General features: G+C 43.3%; 1 protein-coding gene and 1 long non-coding RNA gene across 2 annotated transcripts in view; one reads left to right on the forward strand and one right to left on the reverse strand.

Moving 5' to 3' along the window:
• Positions 1-23522, reverse strand: part of MAPKAP1 (MAPK associated protein 1) — a 266192-nt gene that overhangs the window by 19088 nt on the left and 223582 nt on the right. Inside the window, 1 exon segment of the mRNA XM_021927651.2 lies at positions 10046-10183. Coding sequence (XP_021783343.1) covers positions 10046-10183 — 138 coding nt within the window.
• LOC103878514 lies at positions 260-22260 on the forward strand. The gene is made up of 2 exons (XR_638742.4): positions 260-307; positions 21920-22260. It is a non-coding gene; the product is annotated as an uncharacterized LOC103878514 (long non-coding RNA).

The following is a 23522-nucleotide window of genomic DNA, read 5'->3' on the forward strand; positions in this document are numbered from 1 at the left end:
AGCAGAAGTGTTGGGATGTCACTTCCGAGAATAAGTTATAGAAAACTGTAACTTATTCCTTGCTAGCACTCTCTCACTCTTGATTACTTTGATGAAGCCAGCTCCATCATGTAAGCTTCTCTTTGGAGAACTGAGGGTGTTCCCAAGGAAGTAAACTCTGCCAGCAAGCACTCAGCGAGCTTGGAAGACCTGTCTGAATGAAATCCTGAGATGACTGCAGTCCCAGCTGACATCTTGATTGCAGCCTTTTGAGAGACCTCAAGCCAGAGGACTCAGTTAAGCTGTGGGATACCTGGCCCACCAAACTGTAAGACAGTAAATGTTATTGTTGTTTTAAGCCCCTATGTTTTGGGGCAATTTGTTTTGTGGCAATAGATAAGTAATGCACTGATCTTTTTTCATCATCATTCTAATCTGTTCCTATTCAGTGAATTTTTTTTTTTTTTTTGAGACACAGTCTCACTCTGCTGTCCAGGCTGGAGTACAGTGGTGTGATCTTGGCTCACTGCAATCTCTGCCTCCTGGGTTCAAGCGATTCTCCTGCCTCAGCCTCATGAGTAGCTGGGATTACAGGCATGTGCCACCAGGCCTGGCTAATTTTTGCATTTTTAGTAGAGACAGGGTTTTACCATGTTGGCCAGGCTGGTCTCAAACTCCTAACCTCAGGTGATCTACCCACCTCAGCCTCCCAAAGTGCTGGGATTATAGGCACGAGCCACTGTGCCTGGCCCATTTAGTGAATTTTTTGATTCAGGTATTGTATTTCTCAGCTCTGGAATTTTCATTTGGTTCTTTTTCAGGTTTAATTTTTCTTCTTTTTGCGTTCTTCTTTAAGTCCCTGAACATATTTATAATAGAGATTTTAAGGCACTTCTCTGTGAATTCTATCACCTCTGACTCTTCTGGTTCTATTATTATTGATTGTTTCCTTGGTTATGAGACATAGTTTTCTGCTTCTTTGCATGTCTAGCAATTTTTAAGTGAATGCTGGACACTATCAATATTACACTGTAGGTGTCTGCATTGTGCTGCCCTTTAGAGTATTGGGCTTTGTTCTGGTAGAAGCTAATTTATTTGTGGATCCGTTTGATCCTTCCAAGATTCCTTTTAAGGTTTTGGCAAAGATTAGAGCAGTCTTTAGTCTATGGCTAATTTAGTCCTATTCCTAAGATATGGCCTTCCTGGAATCACTATTAAATGTCCTGGATGCTCCACTCTGGTTAGTCAGAACTCTAGTTTATAGTTCCCCAGTAGTTGTGTGCCCAGCCTTGCAAGGTCCCACTGCAGACATGCATAGTTTAGTACACAGTGAAAGATTCAAAGGGCTCTTTCTAGAGCTCTTTCTTCCTTCCATACTCTACACTGCAAATTTCAGTTGATTTAGCCTCCTCCACCTCTTATCTCTGTCTTCCAGCTCAGTGAGACTGTCATACTTTCCTTGGGTTCTCTCTTCCTGCAAAACTCTGGAGAAAAGCTGAGGTGATCATCAGTCTCACCTCTTTTGTTACCTTTCTCTCAGCGATCACAGTCCTGAACTGCATATTTTCTAATGTCCAAAAGTGGTTTTTTAAATTTTGTTCAGTTTTCTAATCACTTATGATAGAAAGGCTAATCTGGTAGCAGGTACCATGTGTTGGAAGTTGCATATGGAGTCTTGTAAGCAATACACATTTTGATTTTCATGTAACTATGGCTTACTTTTTCCATGTCTAAGAGAATAACTTAAAATCTAAGCTCTCCATTTATTTATTATGAAAACACAATTTGGAGCTTGGCAGGAGGCAAGGGAAAACAGATTATCCCCATCATTTATCCAGCTGAGAAATCTTTCACACAGAATTTTTCAGTAGGGAACAGCCCCTGCCCTTACCCTCTTCTCAATTAGGATCTCTTCTGATACTAAAATCAAGAAAGAATGAACTTGAAAAAATGGTAATCAAAATCTAAGAAAACGCAAATATATACAAATTTTTCATTTTACCTAAGCAATTGTTTGTTACAATGAGTCCATAAAGCCCAAGTCAACAATTAAGTGAAAACTTAATAGCAAAAAGGAGGCTTCTCCCAGGAGGAAAACAAAAGGTGGTACCCTCAAAATGTTTTCTACTCTAACAAACATCAATATTCCAATCAACACAAGCAAATTTTCTTTCTTATTTATTAATACATCCAAGGGAAAAATGAAGAAAATTTACAGAGAATGTAAGAAAACTCACTGAGTATCTCAGCACCAATCAATTTTCCTCATAGACATTCTTACACATTCTGTAAACATACCCATAACGTCCCCTATGAGCAACTCTAGTGCCTGATGACGAACACGGGAGATGTGCTCTTCTTATCAACTGTCCAGGGCCACAGTAGAATCCTCTGACTCCTACATTCAGAGTGCTGACCCTTCCAGGGCCCACTGTATCAAAACACCTTTTTTTCTAGGAACTACAGACAAGTACATTGGTACCATCTATCATACTCTGAGGGTAAGTAGAAATAGTTTAAGAGTAAGATGTTGGGTTTCCCTTGTCCTACAACTGTGAGTTCTCCACTGTGCCCCCATGCCCCTTTTTGAAGAGCCACACTTGCTATTGGCTGACTCCAAATTCCAGAGGCACTTTTCAACGCTCACTGTGCCTAGGCAGAATTAGAGAAAGTCATCAAGCACTGGTGACGACTGGACAAAAGCTGCTGGATTTCTGGAGGATGCAGGGAGTGTAAATAAATAGGCACGCCTAGTGTACAAGTCAGATGTCAGCTCATGATGACCACGTCAGTCAATGGGACACACGTTGGCTTGGCTGAGTTCTCAGAGGCCTGGCCAATGCTATCCAACTCCGGCAAACTGTTCCCTGAAAGCTCAGTGATTTGCGTGTTTAATAGCAGATTGCAGCTTGAGGTTACTGGAAACCAAACTGGGTCAGAGAACCTAAGAAGACAGTTCAACATCAGGTGATGCAAGCTGGCTGTCTGCTTACAGTTTTTCTCCATCTTTATCCTGTGGTGCACTCTAAGTCTTTCCCTCCCACACACTTGGAAAAATTGTGGTGGTCCCCTCGGTTGCCTAAACCCATCTCCCCGGCACTCCCTTGTTTTGGAAGGAGATGAGAAATAAATCAAAATGCACTAAGCAGCACTTCCACAGGCACTCGCCTCCTTCATTGAATGTGCACCTCATCAATCACACTATTGTCTGCTTGAAAGGCGAGCCTTGTAAATGTCATATCCACTCAGGCCCAAGGAGAGGCGCATCCAAATGCAGCAAGGAGTTTTAATTGGATAGTGTAATTAAACTAAAAAACCCCAGCAGACTTCCTTTGACAGGATAGATGAAGACCCCTTTTAATAGGGCTAGGAAACATATCTGTTAAAAGGATGAGGCGCTGCCTGCTCCTGATTGTGCTCCAGAGTACTCTTATGAAAAGGCAATTCAATAACTGGGGCATTAATATGTGAGAGTCCGTTGTGTTCTGTAATCAGGCAGTACTTACTGTATTTGATCTGGAACTTATGAAATAAGTCCTTGTTAGAGAATAAAAACACAACATAACTTGTCCACCTAATGTCTGGAGTGCCTGGATCTCCTGGGAGTGGACAGGGCCTGAGGAAGTGCTGTAGCCTTCCTGGGCTGCAGCTCCAGTTATACTGGGGTATAACTGCAGGTGCCTCACCTACTGGGCCCTCAGTGCACCAGCAGGGCCACCTTTGGGCTGTAGCTCTTCCATCCAAAGGCAAGTAAAGTCATCCTCATTCCTCTTTCACACATTTTGTGAGAGCATCTCAAGAATATGACAAAATTCCTGGTTATCTCCTCCCTTAGGAACTAGAATGCCTATCACATGAGAGAGAGAGAGAGAGAGAGAGAGAGAATGAGCGAGTGAGCGAGAGCACACACCCGTGTGTTCTCTGCTAGAACTACCCGTGTCAAATAGGGGGAAAGAAATCAGGTGGCGAGGATCCGATGGATAGGCTGGGGTGTGCCCAGGGTGATTTTAGTAACAAGCATGAATCCTTCCGCCACAGTCTCCCTTCTCTCCTTTGTTGGGGGTGGGCTTGGGGTAGAGGATGCACATACTGGCACATTCTGCCACACAAATACGTGTGAGGCCTGCAGCTCTAAAACAAGTAACAAAATCAGTGAGAACATGTGAAGAAGTTTGTACCTTCACAAGGCTGTCTTACAAGTGGCGCATGACAATCCCTTGCAGCTGGAATGCCAGTTTAGGGAACCCAGCATCTGGGTGGATCAAGACAGCCTCTGAGTTGGGGCTAAGGTGGGATGCAGAGGTGAGATTTCAGACCAGCCCATCTATAGCTTTCCAAAAAACAGCTTTGCTTTGTTTACATAAACCTCGAAGTCAGTTTCCCTGAGCCCTCAGGGTTTGTTTGATGACTGACTGCTTTTACTCTTCATAAAGCCTGTTTGGAGCTGTTTGCAAACCTATCAACATTCTTAATACTGGTCTTTCACTATGGGTTGATGAACCCATTAAAAACATGTAAGTGAATATGTGTAATCTAGGAAAACTGGATACTGAATTAAACCATCAAATACCCTTAGTTTAAATGAAAACTACATAAAAGCATTTCAGCCATCAATTTGGCTATCACTTCTAGCCAGTATGAATTCTGCTGGAAAAGCTATTTTCGTGCAGATGTGGAATTCAACGGGAAAGACTGACTCGTGTACCAACATCAATCAAAATGTCGACTTCCCTGGCAGCTCTCAACAGTAAGGCAGGTTCAAAGGTCACAGGATAAAGAAAAAGCCAAGCTCTGGTTCAGCTCTAATATCTCCTCGGTAGAAGTCTTGCAAAAGTACCCCCTTCTGTATTAGCCTTGCTTTCATTAATCTTCTTGCCATCTTCTTTAACTAGTCATGCAGAACCGCTCGATAGCAAGACGTATAATGGGGAAGGCCCTGTGCCTATTACCGCGTTAACATTCTCTTAAGTCCCAGTGCAACAATGGAACGGGAAGGCAAAGGAAATCTGCGACTGCAGGGTGCAGTGCAGGCAATTCAATTACAGCCTGGGCTTACCTATGTCCTTCTGACCTATAAAACACTAGAGGCCTTTGTGTCTAACTGGCTTGGCCATTAAGGTTGCTGAAGATCAAAACAATGCTGATCTTTTCTATTTAAGCTAAATCAATGTGGACAAATCATTATTCAGTAGCTTTAATTTAATTAGTAAATTAAATACACTACTTTACAGATCTTGTCAAGTACTTATGAAAAGAAAGATTCATTTAAGTGGTAGGTCACCAATAAGCCCAGCCCATTTAACTCATAGCCTTAACTGAATCTCATCTCAAATATCCAGCAGGTTCCAGTCACAAGGGTTTACCAGTCTCCTGCAGCTGTGGTTAACTCTTAACCCCAAAGAGTTCCTATCTTGCATCCAAATGGTGTTTTAGACAAAAAGCAAAACAAAACAAAACAAGAAATCCCCTAACATAACCAGCATGAACAGAATCAGATTTCCTTTGAATTATACTATTCCAAGAGAATGTAATCAGGTTACCTCTATTATGTTGCTTCCTTAAGATTTTATATGATCTATACTTAATTGAGATACAGCGCTCTTTTCAGCTATAAAGACGACAGCTACTTTATTAAGGTTTAAATCTGATTTCTTAATGATAGGCTGCTTCCTTTAAAGACTCTAAACCTGCACAACCTTCTTATGATGAAACCAGATCTGGCATGGCTGAGTCTGGTTCTGAAATACAGCCTGAGTGTCTCTGATGGGTACCAGCTTCACAGAAAGGTCCCTTGCTTTTGTTTCAGGGTAGGAATGTGAGGCTAGTGCTTGAAAAGAGAGCCACAGCATTCGAAGCCTGTGTCTAGAACCAGACATGGTGGAGCATGTCTGTATTCCCAGCTACTCGGTGGGTTGAGGCGGGAGGATCGCTTAAGCCCAGGAGTTTGAGTCCAGCCTGGGCAACATAGTGAGACCCTGTCTCATTTAAAAAAAAAAAAAAAAAAAAAAGCCTGTATCTAGATGTATATAAGGATGGAAAATTATTTCCCTAAGAAAATTTAAACATGGTAGTTTCTGATGTGGAAACATTCTCCTCTTGTATGTGTTGTATACATCCTTGACCAGTTATAATAAATTAAAATCAATTCACCTTTTAGGGGCTTATGACATCTTTCAAAATAGCAAAATCTGACAGAGGGAATCACTAATTTGAATAATGGCAGCATGATTTTTTTCTCCTTAAATCTAGAAAGGCAGGATTTATTCTTAATTTGTCAAGGCTTGTGATAGACAGATTTTCTCAAATAACTCTTTTAAGAATCCAAATTTATATGTACAATTTTTTAGGCATGTATCTATTTAGTCATTAAGTTCAAGTCCTTAAACACTCACAGGGACAGAGCAATAAATCTTCCCTCTGAGACCCCAGCCTAAGAGGCAGAAGTCGAGGGGAATGGAAAGAGAGCCACAGAACTGTTGTTTACGAAGCTCGACTTCTGAGCCTGGGTCTCTCCGGTCCGCAATATGTGTAATTATGTATTTCCCTGCAGCCCCTCAAATGCTCAGTCTCTTTGCCAAGTCAGCTATTCACACACTTTTTGGATATGGCGTCAATTAAACTTAAGTTCTATGCTTTATGACGGCCAAATTAATGGTTTGACAGCGGCTTTCTCAATAAACACTGCACACTGGCCACAGCCGAAGGTTTTAAAAACCATTTCTTTTCTGTTCAAAATTCTGACAAACATGTCTCAAGTAAGACTGGGGACAACTTCATTATCCTCCCTACACTTAATGTCTTTTTGTAAAGAAAGCTGTTTAATAACACATCTGCTCTGTTTTCACAACTAAATTATTCCAGTTGGTCACACGTTCCAGTCTTCGGCAAGACACTTGTGTTACCAGAGATAAAAACATGAAAAAGGAAATATATTGCAGAAATCAAAAACCTTATCTACTTCTAGACTCTCTCTCTTTGCCATAATTCATTCAAGAAGGCCCCAAGAATAATTTTTGATGTAAACTCAGCTACAAACATACATCACTATGCTGATAAAAATCACAGGCTAAACTTATGAAATATAGTGACTTTCATTTCTTTAGTGATGTTAAAATAACTTTTTTCTAAGGTTCAACAGACACAAAAGATAAAAAGGGTTACCATTAATCCTTTAAATAATAAAGAAACAGAAGACACCCCACAGATTAATTCTATGGTCTGAGGATGAACTTGTTAGATTGAGTCACTGAATTAATTTGATGAAGATACTGGAAATCATAAAACACACAGCATCAAGCCGATTCATTTAAAACATCTTTGTTTGGGCACTTTACAACATAAATTATGTGGAATAACTTTTGGATTCTAAATTCTGGCTTCATTAAGTTCAGTTTTCAGTTAACAAACATTCAGTGAGGACGACTCTGCAGGCTCTGTGCTAGGGAGTGAGGACACAGAAGCCAGTTCTTGAGTCAGTCAGTTCGGTATGGAGATGGAGGTGGGAGGGACGGGTGGGCCTTCGATAGATAAATGCAGAACAAAGGGGTATTCCTAGAGGCATGTGCAAACTCCTGGGGGCAAAGTGAACAGAGAGAGCCTGACACTGGAACTGGGTCTTGAAAAATGAGCAGGCTGAGTACGGGGAGGTGGAAATGTTTGTAAGTTAGAGAGGGGTCAGGTTCGAAAGGCACATTCCAGCCAGTGGGAACAGCACAGAATGCATCGTGTGCAAGTAGTTACAGTGACCACAGCCCAAATGTGAGATGGGAAACTATGGGCTATCAGGCTAGCGTGGTCAGCTGCTTGTCAATGTCTGCAAAGGCTATGCTGAACAGTCTGCATTTTATTCTGTAAGCCTATTTCAAATTTTTTTTTCTGGCTGAGAGTGGTGGCTCACGGCTGTAATCCCAGGACTTTGGGAGACTGAGGCAGGAGGATGGCCTGAGGCCAGGAGCTCAAGAACAGCCTGGGCAACATAGCAAGACTGTGTCTACAACTAAGTAGAGTTCCTTTGGTTCAAGGTGAGGCCTTATGCCCAGTCCTCCCCAACCTCCCTCCATACCCTTGAGGTCCCTCTGAGATGCTAGAGTTCTGAGGAACACGGTTTAAAAAGCACTGCCATAGGGGACAGGGACTTAGGCAGTGTTTTACTGATGCAGTGAGCCTCTTTGTTAAGGAAAAAACCTGAATCCTGCATCTAGTTCTTTCCCTAACCTTTCCACTCTAGCTTATCCCTTTATGCAACACAGAAGTGATTACCTTTCATTTCTCAGAGACATGGAGAATTTATAAAATGTGACTTTTCAAAGCATCCTCAGTTCTTGGAGAGAAAGATGCTAGAACAATGACATCTTTATTGGCCGACAAGCTGAAGTGAGCAGGATTAGGAAGAAGATGTTTATCCAAAGGCAGAGGGAATCCAGCAACCTTGAGGCAAGGCCCCCCAGCAGCAGGCACTTTTCTCACAGCCTCTTGCAGAGTTGGAGGCCTCACTGGGATGACAGGAATGGCAGGAAGGGAGTAGAATGGCCTTCCTCCTTCCCCTGTGTCCCTCTATGTTCTCCCTTTTTGCCAAGCTGTAGGCAAATGAGTTGAACACGTAGTAGTCCAGCAGAGTTTGACAAAAAATTAAACACCCACCCATAAATGAAGCAATGTGGCATGTGCCCAGTCTATCAGCCCCCTTTAGGCTCCTGCTTAGTCAGTGTTATCTCAAAAACTTGAATCGTATTATAAACACTTGCTGGCCTTTATATTTCTCATTGTTCCTTTTGAGTAAGTAATTCCTTATAACATCTGTTCTCAAATTTAGTGAATGTTGGACACAGGGAATTAATAAAAATTAGATGTTCAGTCTGTACTCCAAGTTACTGAATCACAGTCTACTAGGGTGAGCCCTAGGTAACTAACTGCATTTTAAACAGACTTTGCAGATAATGCTTGTCTGTGCCAGACTTTTAGAACCATTATCTTTTTTGTTTTGAGATGAGTCTCGCTCTGTCGCCCAGGCTGGGGTGCAGTGGCCGGATCTCAGCTCACTGCAAGCTCCGCCTCCCGGGTTTACGCCATTCTCCTGCCTCAGCCTCCCAAGTAGCTGGGACTACAGGCGCCCGCCACCTCACCTGGCTAGTTTTTTGTATTTTTTAGTAGAGACGGGGTTTCACCGTGTTAGCCAGGATGGTCTCGATCTCCTGACCTCGCGATCTGCCCGTCTCGGCCTCCCAAAGTGCTGGGATTACAGGCTTGAGCCACCGCGTCCGGCCAGAACCATTATCTTACAGTGTTCTCTAGGTAACTAACGAACCCTTACATAGTTTAAAATTTTTTTCTTTCACAGAGGAATTTCAGTGTGATCTATGTGCCCTTTCTGCCCCTTGACAGGACTGGAGTCCTAAAAATGATTAAGTGATTAATCTAAATGCTACACCCAATTACTTAACTGCAAAAGTATAATATGCCAAAATACATAACTGGACTGTATCTACTTTGATAATTTAAGCGGAGGAATGCCAGCCCAACAGTGATCTCTTCTGTAGGACCAAGCAAGAGTTTAATTATGAGCTAGTAGGTCATGCAGCTGCCAATAATCTGGGGTGTGCTGACACTTCCGGCATGATGGATATATCTAAATCTAGGCGTTCGCCGCCTTGGGAAATCCCCAGCTTCCCTCCATCTCACAGGGAAGGAAGGCAGATCCAGGTCTGACTGGTCAAGTCCCCCAAATGGTAAAGGGAAGGGAGCACAAAGTAAAATGAGGGCTCTGGTGAGTGCAAATTCCCAGCAGAAATCTGGCCCTGTGCCCCCAGCTCCCAGGGCTGGGCTGCTGAGGTCAGGAGGTGGGCTGCGAGGTTCTCTGCTGCCATCAAGACCGAACAGGATGGGGGCACGTGTCAGGCTCTGGGCACCATAATACAATCCCGTTTGATTAAAAGAAATTTCTGGTAATGAATTAAAACAGACCCAAGGAAAAAAGGACACGGTGGCAATATATCCTCCTGGCACCCAGCACACAGAAGGGAAGAGAGGGAAAGAGAGAAAGGAGACATAAATAAAAGGGACTACTCACTGGGGCTTTTTTCTTCAGCAAGGTCACAGGCACAGAGCAGATCAGAATCGATTGAGATGGGTTTCTGCTTAATCCAAAACTTAGTGCTGGCTTTCTGATTCGTAACAGGGTCTATCTCTACTTTGTCTCCAGAGATACCTGTAAGCCAAGGGGAGGACAAAAAAGAAACCACAAGAAGTAGAAGGTGTAAGTGACTGCAGGGCAATCATTTGACCTGTTTTATAAATCTGAAATTGCACGAACATGAGCTCTTTCTTAGGGCTTTGGGGAATGCCACGGGCTTCCTGAGACAAACATACGGACACTCCAAATGGCACACACAAGTTGCACAGTCTGGTTTCCTGGGTGGGTGAGTTGAGGGTGGGGAACCTCCCCAGACTATATGAGAAGGTATTAAGAAACAAGCCTTCTTAGATATAACATGGATCCAGCACAGAGAGGCTGTGTATAGCCATACATTATCTCTATATTGTAAAGAAATAACTATCAGGTTTATTTAAAAAACAGTTTTGATTGATGCTCTGAGTTGTTCTCATTTAAGAAGATCTGGGGTGGACAGATAAATCTGTAACATCCCTATGTTTAAATAGCTAAGTTACCAACGAACAGCTTCTGATCTGAAACAACCTTATACACTACAAATAGGGGAATAAAATAACTCTTCCTTTCTGTGACACTAAATAATTGCCCAACCTATATTTAAGGGAAGTCACGGGAGGATTAAAAGGTCCCTTACATAAAACCTTTCAAGTTCAAGTCTTGGAGCCTGGCTTCAGGCTGCAGAGGTCACTGCCCCCCTGCTGAGGGAGAGACTCGGCACTGGGTGTGAGCTTTACGCAACAAAGACTTTATAACAGGAATCCAGAATGCTCAATACTGGCACTTCAGATTTCATTTTTAGAGCTTAGAAGACAACACGTTGTACAGTGACTGGGAATAAAGGTGTTTGCAGAACAAAGGAAATGCCAGGTATGGGAGGGGCCCTGGAATAAGTGTGGAAATGCACAGGAACCACTTTTCCGGTACTACAGAGGAGTACATGCTCAGCCCGACACACACCATCTAGGCTAGATGTGCTCTTTTTCGTCTTTCGTTGAAAATTAAGGAATCTGTTCATGAAGTGAGACAAAAACCTTTAACATGCCTTCTACAATGGGCCCCATATGGAACCTTAAAAGTAATTAATTTTTAGGCCATAGTTTAAAGGTCAGGGTCAAAGTGAAAAAAAGCAAAATGAAGATATAAGAAATAATTAAAATAACCAAACGTACATAGTAAAACGGAAAAGACATAGTTAACATATTTCATCCTACGAATCACACTCAAATTTGTGAACAAAATGTGAGAAAACTCAGGAAGCCAAAAGCAGCAGCAGATAAAAGAAACAGTTCAATTAACCTCCCCCCAAAATAAAACACACACACACATACACCCCAACCACAGTCTGACAGCAAATTTAAAATTGAAAAAACAAATACAAACAAAATCCTAGTGATTAGGTCTGCTACACGCTTCATTCATTTATATTTTATTTTATGAATAAATAAATCCCAAATACCAGCTAGACAAAGGCAGAAGACTGTGTGCAGAGAGACTACAGTCGAGGCTCCTCCGCTGCCTCCAGGGGAGACAATGCAGAGATGGCTGCTGTACCCTGGTCAGTATGTGTGGTCTTTGGTAAAGATGAACAATTGGTATTTTTTACTAATCGAATGCTGGAATTTGTCGTTAGACCTATTTCAGGAACACCATATTTCAATTAGGCATAATGTCGTAAGTCCAGCTGACTCTGGACGTTCAGGTCTAGATAATTTCAGGAGGGTGAGAATGTATCAGGAGACCAATTTTATTACATTTCAGTTAAAATAGATTACGACTACCCAGTTACACTCTTGCCTCCAATTTGGTCATTAATTGTTAAAGATCTGGACATTTCTATAGTTCCCTGAAAGAAATACCGAAGCCATGGTTGTCGGTTGTGTGTGTGTGTGTGTGTGTGTGTGTGTGTGTGTATGTATGTATGTATGTATGTGTGTTCCCCTTCTACTTCTTATTTTGACATTTATAAAAGTCAAAATGAGCAGAGCAGAATAAATGTGCATATCTCTTATGTGAAAATAAACCATGCTCCACATCCTTTTCTCAGAAAGAATGGGGAAAAAAAATCATCACCAGAGACATGGTTTTAAAATTTTGTTCTATGGCCCTGCAATTCTTGAAGCCGTAGTCAGTCAATACTGTTAATGTACCTTGTTAATTTGATAGGATTTGTCAGGTAACTCCACTGGAAAATTATATAAAACTGTTCCAGATGAAAAGATGATAGTGACATGAATTAAAGTGATAGAACAATAGTGGAATATAAACCAGAAATGACACCCAAAGTGGCTGTTGATTTATTGCTGTACTGAGTTTGGTTCTGGGCTCCCATGTATATTAGTGCTACAAATCTGGGTCCATTTAGCAGAGGGATGCTCATACATACATCACCAGCTCCTGCTCCAAGCCAAGGTCACTCCCCATTGCATCAATCTTTTCAACAGAGCCTACTTCACAAAGCAGGACTTTTGTAACCATCTCAGATGTAACAGACTCTCGTCCTCTTTCATCTTTCTTTTATCATGTAAAGTACACTTTAACTTCTATTATTTTTATCTGCAAATTGTTACCGTATAGTTCATCCATTACCAGCAGTATCTCTGCATCAATTGCCTAAGCTCTGCACAGCCACAGAACACTTTCCCAATGCCGCCCTTTCCTGGGGTTATTGTGCAGTTACTGTTCACAGAGGGGAACCCCAAGACCAGGGCTTGGGGATGAAGATGTGGGAGATGAAAGCAATAGGTTCAAGATGGGCAGACAGGTGGAATATCATTTCAACAATTGGTGTGTTCCAAAAAAGTTGCATGTGAATCAGATTTTTTTCTGAATCGAATCACATTTTCCCACTGACTTCTAGTTCCAGAGCTACTTTATCTTCATTTTAGATTGATCTGTAATTGGCAGGGGCTCCCAACACTTTAGTTTTAAGTTTCTCTGCCCTGTAGGCTTTCAGTCAAGTAGTTAATGATCTGTAAAACACTTGCCTGCCTAGAGGAGTCACTATTTAAAGGAACCTGTAGGGGAATCTTTCCTGATGGGAAAAATCCTTTTGTACATTAAATAATCTTACCCTCTTAATACCTGTGTAAGTCTCAGCTTCTTAAGGCAGCGCAGGCAGCACTGCAGCACCCTATCTGCTCCTGCTACCACATGGCAGCCCTCAGCCTGAGGCAGTCCACGGGAGGAGCCCTCTTCCTGAGCACCCCCAGGAAGAGAACACACCTACTGCAGAAGAGAGAGAGGAGGCCTAGAATCCAGCCTGGAGGCAAACAGAGGCCTCTCTGTCCTTAGCTTCAGAGCCCTTGGTAGTCTTCCTGGTTACAAGGAGGAGTTAGCTTGGTGGAGGGGAGATCAGTGAGGAGGCAGGTGACACAGCCCAGGCCAGGGGCAGGGACATTTGTGGCTGGGGTGCAATGGGGATGAGCATATTAAAGACAAAAGCACTAGGAGTAGGCAAATGACTGCGAGCACGGTGTGAGGGAGAAGGGAGTCAGAGAGGTTCCTGGGGCATCGCCGCGGTGATGAGGGGTGGGGGAAGAGGTTGTGGAAGCCTGGCTAGTGGGGTCACAAGTGTGGAGGTTGGGTAGTACCCCACTTGTCACTGCCACTTCTCTATGCTAAAGGGAGTGAGTGGGTTGCAGGCAGAAGCAGCACTGTCTCCCTGTGACAGCACAGCACCGGGAGAAGAAGGCTGCTGCACGCATGGTCCCTATGGCTCAGACTCCTTAAGGCAAAGGCCTAGGTAAAGAGCAAAGGTGCAACCCTGGTGGGCTCACTGCTGTTTCTGCTTCAGCTGGCTCGGGCACCAGGGATCATTCAGTACAATTTTCTCCTTAGGCCCAACAGGCATGACGCTAGTTATAGACGCCATTCACTGAGCACTTCCAGTATTAACATAACAGCTAACATTAACGGCCATCAACAATGTGCCAGCATGGTTAGAAATCTACTGTGTACACGGACTCAAATCTCTTAATAACCTCATGAAGTTGGCTACTATGTTCATCCTACTCTACTGAAAAGGAAACAGAAACACAGGGAGGTTAAGTAACTTGCCCAAGATCACCCAGCTGGTAAGTGGCAAAGCTGCAATTTGAACTCAGGAAGTCTGGTTCCAGAATGTGCCCCTCAGCCACTACACTATTCTGCAAGAACTGTGCCAAATGTTTCACATAACATATCCCAGGAGAGGGGAAGGTACTTGCCTAGGTCAGGGAGCATCTAAGTGGAACAGCCACTGTTCAAACCCAGAGCTACCTGGGTCTCAAGTCCTGGTTCTTTCTGCTGCTCTGCACAGCCTCAGCCGTGAGTCAGAAGATGTATTAATAATAAGGAGTTCTGCCCAAGCAGTTCCCCATCTCCTCTCAATTTTCACCAAGGAACAAATAAATGTTCACAAATGCCAATAAATGCACACATCTATTTTTTGTTCATACATGGCAAATTGGAGCATGAAATCCAATCAATATTCTTTCTGACCACCGAGCACAGTTTTGATATCCTCAGCTAAAGTTTTTGCGTAAAGTCATTTAAGGAATGGCGGAGGCACTCCTTACAGTGTCACGTATGTACTGTTTTAAGTAATTCAAATTATAAATCTATTTCCAAGGAAATAAGAGAAACTGGCTTTTGTTACATTCACATTTCTCCAACTTAAGTGGCCAATAATAGAGGAATGATTGATCCGACAATGACGAAATACAACATAACCATGAAAAGTTTTGACTCAAAAAATCCTTATAACACAATAGTAAGTGAAAAGGACAGGAAAAACATTTATAAAAAAAGATATCAAAATGATGTGCTCCAAAAACTGGTACCAGTAGTCAACTCTGGTTAGTAGAATTATATCCTTTCCTTTTCTGTATTTTTTCCAAAATAAACATTTCACCAAAAATAAAAACAAACATCACTTTAAAAGCTGACACTTTTTGATTTCCACTTCAGAATTCAGTATCCTTTCTTGACTGTTAAAATGTGAGGAAGGATAAGTATACTGAAGTCTTGAAATGGTGAAGTGATCCTTAATGAAAGAATGCTTCCTTCTAGCAGTTCTTTAGCAGAACTTTTTTTTTTTTTTTTAAGCAGAATTTCTCTAGCAGAACTTCTAGCAGTTTAGTGGTATGCCAGGGGCTGTGCTGCTGGGAAGGGCTCATGAGCTACACTACACCCAACCTGCTGCCCCTCTCAGAAGCGGAGCCCGGCAGGCTTCTTTCCAGTTCTGGCAGGTGCGGAAAAAGAGAACACGGGGGCTGGCCGGGAGCAGCCAGGGTCAGCCCCTTCTCCTGGAAACAAGGGAGGCAGTTTGTCTCCCTTACCAGCTCTCTCCCCTAACCACTTATCCACAGCCATCCGTCATGACCTTTTCATGCTCCCACTTCTGACAGCTTCCAGATACAGTGAGTCAAACTTCACTGGAAGCAAACTATCACACCAACTGTCAAAGGCAGAAAACATTGCCTGATTGCTGTCCTACATCAACGCCAGCATATAAATCCTTCCTTAACAAGACAGCTCAAAATAAACAAAAACGCAACTCTAATGTGTATACAGCTCTCTGGGGAAACTATTTGTGCAAGCCTTTAGAGTTATCACAAGGAGACCCTTGTCTGCTTTAACTAACCAAGATTTCCATAGAAGGAGATTAGCACTGCGTAGCATCTTTTTCTAACACAGACTGAGCGCCCACTCTGGGTAGCCCCCACACTAGGTCCTTTTGTGTACAGCGGCTTATTGAGAGCTTAGAATACCTCTAATCAGCAAGGCACTATTATCCCACCTTACATTTGAAGGCAGCACTAGAGGGGGCTTAGGGATAGGAACCCTGGAGTCAGAAAGTCCTCTGTTCAAATGTCAGCTTTCCTACTTCCTAACTACGTGACTTCGGAAAAATTTCTATGAAACGTAGATGATAATAATAGATACCTCATGTGCTTGTTGTGAGGATTAGGTGAAATAAGGCATGACAAGGACTTGGCATTGTGCCTGTTACACAGCTAGCGACAAATATTACTCCTTCTAACGATTATTATCAGAAGTCAGGCACTGGGTTAAGGATGTGACACAGACTCAGTGATGAGGGTCGAGTCTGGGGAGCTCAGGGAGCCACAAGAGGGAGGTGAATAAAGGACCTGCCCGGCCCTAGGATTGGAGGCGAGAAGAATCTTCCCTGGGACCTTCTCTGCATTCCAGCCTTGGGAGCACCAGGATCCAGCTGGGGAGACCAGCGCCTTCATCCCCACAAATCCCCCCAGTAACCTCCCACCACCAAGTGTCATTGGGCATTTCTCTTCCCCACAACCTCCAAGAGTTCAATTCGAATCAGGAAGAATGTTCTCAGACCTGGAGTTGTGGAAACTTTTGTGCTAGGGAATCCTCATCCTACCGGGTCTCCAGGCCACCAATTTGGAGGCCCTGATTGTGCTGGCACATCCTCACTGGTGTTATCCTGGGCAAAGTCACTGCTCCCTTGGAGAGCCTGAGAATCCTCCTTTGTAAAATGGGGGTAACAACAGTACCAACTCCCTGGGTGTCATGAGATGGAATGGCATAAGTACATAAAAACTTAGCACACATTGGCACGTAAGAGCTCAATTATCACTCAGATTTTTATTAAGGATGACCCCCAGAAAGATGAAATGGTATACTAGCCTATGGTGAATCAAATTAGTAAACTGGAGAGCTTGGTGGTTCAAGTCCAGGTCTAGCTGTCTGGTGAGTTCTGACTTGCCAGCTGTTTCCTATTGTCCCAGAGGAGACTGCTTGAGTCTTGGGAGGTACAACCTGCCCTATGGTACTCTTAAAATACCACCTTAAAAAAGCTAAAACACCACTTTGGCAAACATTAAGGCATTTAGCATTCCATGTCTTAGTGTATTTCCTGTTATTGTTTATTTGCTTAGACATCATAAGCTGTGGTTCATTCATTAATTTCCTACAGCTTTGAATCTAAGGCTACAAACGTCCCACTGCTGTTAAATCCTGGAGCAGCTTTTTATACAATTCTTCACTCCTCTTGTCTTCAGGTTACCTAGAGCCTATGAAAGCCTGGAAAAGCCCCTAGGGAGTGACACTGAACAACTCTTTGCCAGAGTGGATTTTGCTGAATATACACAGCCAATCGATAGCATCCACAGAGCGGTCAGGGAAGTCTTTGAAACTTGTCTGAATTTACACACAAGATCAGACACACAGGCTGTTTGGGCTTAATGAGACCTTAGAGATCACCTAGTCTGGGGTTTTCATTCTCCATATGAAGAAATTGAGGCTCAGGGCTGGGACATGACTTGTCTGATGTCACCCATTAACGACAGAGCCATAACCATAATTCATCCTCCCATACTACCAGGCCAGGGCTTAAACAGACCAGCTCACCCGCCATGCAGGAGTACTGCGTATTCACACACTGATCAAATGCATTACAACAAAAAAGCGCTCTCTCCAGCAATTTAAGGCACCCAAAATAGATGACAAAACCATATTTCAGGTCACAACTAAAATGAAACCCAGTAGAGCTTTACTTTCTTGAGATCAAGTGGGAGTTCTAGGCCCCAGGATCACTGGTTTCATTCAAAGGACTAACCATTCTGAAACGGTTTGGAACCACAGCTAAAAGCTGCCAATTCCAATATGTGGTCAGTAAGAGACTCAGTGACAAGTCCAAGCATACCTGACTAGACTGTTAGGCTTGGCATGCAAACCAAGGAGTGGCCTGGACACAAACGAACACAGAGCAGCAGTCAGCACAGGACACAGCACCAGGGCAGAGCTTATGAAATGAGACCTGGTACTGTTTAATCCCAGAAAGACCTGACCTTGGATGCATGCTAAGTTCTCTCTGCAGAGAAGGCATTTACAAAGATTCTGCACTAGGACAGTTAGATCACCACACTAAATACTCCGTCAGTAAATGGATACCTCAGGTGAGCCTATGAAGTCAGCTAGGAAGCAGTAGGCCCTAAGAGAATTTACAGTATCACTTGTAGAGTGGGGAAAACCTGATCGTCCCCATGTTCAGGCCCTGCTGTGCTGTTGGAGCTCAGGTGCCAAAGATGAGGAAGTGATCAAAGGAGCACAGAACTCTGGATGAACTCTCATGAATCTGACTCCCATTAATTCTATCACGCCAGTGCTTCTCAACTTCTTCCAATTCTCAATTCTTTCTCAGCCATCTGAGGAACCTGACACATTGTCATTAATAACCCTGGACTACTCCACAGGAATTCTCAAAAGGGTGGCTCTGGGAGCAGGGAGCCAGAGGAAGATATGCCTCAGAAAAAGCCCCCAGTGTTTCCAATATTCCCAGTTAGGTGATTTTTCCCTAAGCCAATCACTACATTTAGTGCGAAAGTGGTAACGGAGCTTTCTGGAGGCAGACTTGATAGCATGCATCCTCTGCCTCATCACTTCATTAGTATAAGTCAATTCCAAAGTTTGGTTCAGGAAATGCTGTCACAACAGGGATGGAACAATCATTTAATATTAGAATTGCCATCTTCAAATTACTCAATGGACCCAGGGATTTCTGAGTTAAATGTGACCCACGCCTCCTTCTGATCGTGTCTTGGAATGGAGAGGGGCACCTCCTTAGCGTTCAATGGGGAAGTGAAATGGAAACGTGGAAGATCAATCCACTTCCTAAGAACATACACATTCAGATTATGTGATTACTTGAACTGTACTCCGCAGGTACCTCACTGGAAACTAACAAGGAAAAATATCTTATTCATGCGGCCACCCAGAACCATGTTTAGCCTGAGAGTGAGCCTGAGGAGTGAGGCAGTCCAGGTCACTGCTGCTGCTTTCACTCACTCTTGTGCTATTACCGTGTTTCTTAAGCTTGCATGTTGTATTCTCAAAAATAACACTGTAATAAAGTCTTCCTTTGAGTGCCGGCCTGTGGTTATTGACTAGTGGGTTAAATAATAACTGCGGTAGGAAAGATAAGGCAGGGAAGACAAGAAATGGCAAATATGCTGCCTCTCATCATGCTCAGGCCCAGGGCAGACATTTTTAATCAATCACAGAGTTTCTTTATGTTGCCCTCAGACACAGCTGGAGATGCTGCCTCAGCATAATGCTCTGGGCAGCCGTTATAAACTTGACTGGAGCCAGTTTATGAGATGAAACCTTTTTGCCTTCTCTAGGACATGTGGTATTGCACTTGATATTTTGATAACTACCATAATCACAAGTCTTATGATTATACATAATGGATAGTCTTATGAAAAGGTAATGGAAGTAACCATGGAACCTTTTGGTAGAAGTCATTTTCTATCATTTATCTATAAATCCTATACAGACTCTGTATACCCTACACAGAATTATTTTATTAGGTTATAGATGCGATGCTGATAAGATGGAATTCATGGTATCTTACGTGTTCAGTAACAAATCCCTTCGGTGACATGGGAAGGGTCTACCCTGATAAATGAGGCAAATGAACCAAGTAAGTCCAAGTAGTGCAAATATCAAATCACTTCTCAGCGTGAGACTGCATCAGAAAAACCAGGTTGACCTGCCCAGTCAGTAAGAACAAGCTTGGACAGAGAGATAAGGGGTAAGAAAGTCCTTTCAATACTGTGAGTTTGTGTCCCCCAAACACCACAATCTAGGGGAGATACTGAGCCAGCAGGCCTGGGATGAGGCCAGGGACGGGGTGACTCTGACACATGTTCAGGGTCAGACCCACTGCTCCGAGGTGCTCTGCATGTAAGAGGCGTTCACTGTGGGGATGTCTTGGTCCTCTCTGCCATGGTTCTCGTATTTGTTTCTGTGCATTCCCTTGGCTGGTGCATTATAATTTAGCTTCTGCCAGTCAGCCAACAAATACTTATTGATAATATACTATGGGTTTCCTAGATTGTGGCTGCATTCACCGCTTGACCCATTCCGTTTCAATGTTCCCCTAACTTACTTCCTCCTACCAGCCTTGGCCCATTTGGGTAGCACATATCTCAGTGTGCGACCTCCCTCAAGCGGTCAGGCACACAGGATCAGGTACATGGGAGATCAAGTTAATGGAAATAACCTCAACTTGGTAGAATCTCAAGTAAGGTCTACACTTGAAGGACATCTGTACTTTTTAGGACCGACAGAGGGAAAGCAGACAAGATGAAATATTCTAAGAATGTTTTAGAGAAATACAGGAACGGTTTGGAATGATGACTTTGGTAAGATTCTGGGCTGGCAGAGCAGGAATGGCAAAGAGATTTCAATTTAAGAACTACCTTCAATTGACTGGTAGGGGTTGCTTATAGGACTGTGTGGGAACGGATTCTGAGGTGGCTGATGAACCACATCTAAAGGAAAGAGGAGGAGGGTATCACAGTACATGGACATCCATCTCCAGATACTAGGGGTGGGAGAAGAGCAAGAATATGCACAAGTTTAGGAACTGGCCAACTAGAAGTAATCACTTCCTTTGTGCAGTTGAGTTATTTTTTCTTTATATATATATATTTGAGACAGGGTCTTGCTTTGTTACTCAGGCTGGAATACAATGGCACGATCCTAGCTCAATGCAGCTTTGAACTCCTGGGTTCAAGGGATCCTCCTGCCTCAGCCTCCTAAGTAGCTAAGACCACAGGTATGCGTCACCACACCCAGCTAAAGTTTTTAAATGTTTTGTAGAGACAGGCTTTTGTCATTTTGTCCAGACTGGTCTTGAATTTCTGGCCTCTAGCAATCCTGCCACCTTGGCCTCCCAAAGTGCTAGGATTACAGATGTGAGCCATCCTGCCTGGGCTGGGGGTGAATTATTAGTGATACCTGTGGACTGGCACCTGTGGTATGCAATTGGGTCTGGCATATGGGACTGGGTTTCTGCCTCAGTTCTCCTGGAACTCTCCGTACATCTGATGCCTGAGGTGTGGGAGAGTTAGCACTAAGTAATAGCTATGTACCTCTCAACACAGTGGTTTACATAAACCACGTTCTTCCAAACTCCTCCAAGCCTCAGTTTTCTCAGTCATGAAGTGGGAACAACAATATCAATGTGCTGTGCGGATTAAATGAGGTTATCACGGAGAAAGCTCTTGGTGTATTGTAAGTTGTCATAGTTCCACAGAGAATTAGCACAATGATTTGCACACAAGTCACAGTAGTTAGGCACAAGACTCAGCCTCAGACAGTCTTGGATTCTTAATCCAGCTTGATGATTTACTAGATTTTTCCTACACCCCAGTTTCATCATATAAAAAATGGTGACAAAATCAGTACTATCTAATAATAGTGCTTTGATTTCAGGTGCCAGTGCATGCAAAGAGAACGATTAGCAAAGTGCGTGGCACACAGTAAGCACTTGATAATAACTGCTTTGTAAAAATTCTATTTCTTATTACAGTTATTTTAAAAGATGACAACTGTGTCATATGTTTCATTAAAGGAGTTTTTCGGCCATAGAAAAGCCTGGTGGAGGCCAGGCACGGTGGCTCACGCCTGTAATCCCAGCACTTTGGCACTTTGGGAGGCCGTGGTGGGTGGATCACCTGAGGTCAAGAGTTCGAGACCAGCCTGACCAACATAGTGAAACCCTGTCTCTACTAAAAACACAAAAATTAGCTGAGTGTGGTGGTGCATGCCTATAATCCCAGCTACTTGGGAGGCTGAGGCAGGAGAATTGCTTGAACCCGGGAGGCGGAGGTTGCAGTGAGCCGAGACTGCACCATTGCACTCCAGCCTGGGCAACAAGAGCGAAACTCCATCTCAAAAAAAAACAAAAAAAACAAAAAAAAGTCTGGTGGAAAATTGATTTAAGTTTGGGTCTTGCAGGTCAAAATTTGAGCCTCTCATCCCGACTTTCTCAGAAACAAATGGAACAGTGACCACTACCACCCCATCAGAAGACAAGCAACTGTGGTGGCACTGCAGAGCCAGGGGATTCCAATCCTCAGCTGCGGCTCTTACTACCGCTAATTCAGCGTGGACAAGTGGTTTTCTGTGGAATCAGCAGGGAGGCTGGGCAAATGCCACACACACTCACTTTCCACTTAAAAGATGTTGCCACAGGGACCAAGTGAAATCTCTCTTCTGATTGACACAGGATGGACAGGTGGAGGCGACCATCCATCAGCGTCAGGAAGGACCTGAAGAACCTGGCTAGTCAGGTGAAATAAAATAAATTATTTACCCATCTCAGAATCCAGCTGCTCACTTGAATACTCATACAGGGTGTGCTGTTTGCCTCCCTACTCTTGGCAGTAGAATGTTTCAGGAAGAAAGAATTTCTGGATTGCTAGGTGTGGGTTTTGTTGCTGTCAGAATGTGACAGTGACACCTGCTTTGTAAGGAGGGAGAGAGGGTCTTCAATTACATACCTGTGTAATCTACGTAGGATGAGAAAATGGGTTTATTCAGTGCATGATATAATAGTCATGGGCAGTTTGTCTGATTGTCACAAAATTCCTTAGGACTAATTAATGAAATTTCTGGTTATAATGATAAAGACTGAACTTTGATGACAGAAACAAATGTTTTGACATCATCTCTTTTAGAAGCCCCTCTGAGATGCGACTCTACACCAGAGGGCGCCATGTGTGCCACTGGAAGTGTTCAGAAGCGATGCCCCAGCCTCCAGTCGCCTCACTTCCAACAACCAGGGAGATACTTGTATGACTGTCATCATTCATGTCTACCTGACAAGTCTCCATTGTGGTCACAAGTGGAACTTTGCCAGGAGAGCCACCCCATAATCTAAGTGATCTGGTTTAATACTTTCAAGATGGTGGACCTGGAGAGAGGGCAATAGGCAAAATAAATAATAATGACAATAATAAAACACTACGAGAAGCTACCACTTAGAATATGCTTCTATAGGCCAGACACTTTCATAGAATGTTAAAAGGTAAATATTATTACCCCCATTTCACACATGGCAAAAACTAAGATTGAAAAGGGAAAAGACTCGTCCAGGTGACACTGTAGGTAAGTGGCAAGGCTGGGATTCGAACTCAGTGCTGACTGACTGCAGAGCTTGGGCTCCTCCCACAGAGCCTTTTGTGGACTTTTCCCTTTGAAATAATTTACAAGTCAGGCTCTAATGTATTAAAGTTTGTCTTTTTTGCCTTTGGAAAAAAGTGGGGAAAGAAGCCCATGATCTTGGTTATGATTCCAAGATGGCGCTGTTCACAATGGGGAATGAGCAGGGATGGATCTGCTCATGATGCTCACCTGGGACCTTGCTTTGGCGCTGTGTCTTGACCACAGTTGGGATATTTATTGGACTTCTTTTTTTCCTTTGAGACAGAGCCTAACACTGTTGCCCAGGCTGGAGTGTAATGGCGTGATGACAGCTCACTGCAGCCTTGATCTCCCAGGCTCAAGCGATCCTCCCACCTTAGCCTCCTGAGTAGCTGGGACTACAGGCAGGGACCAC

This window comes from Papio anubis, chromosome 13, assembly GCF_008728515.1.
Source record: "Papio anubis isolate 15944 chromosome 13, Panubis1.0, whole genome shotgun sequence".
NCBI lineage: Eukaryota > Metazoa > Chordata > Mammalia > Primates > Cercopithecidae > Papio > Papio anubis.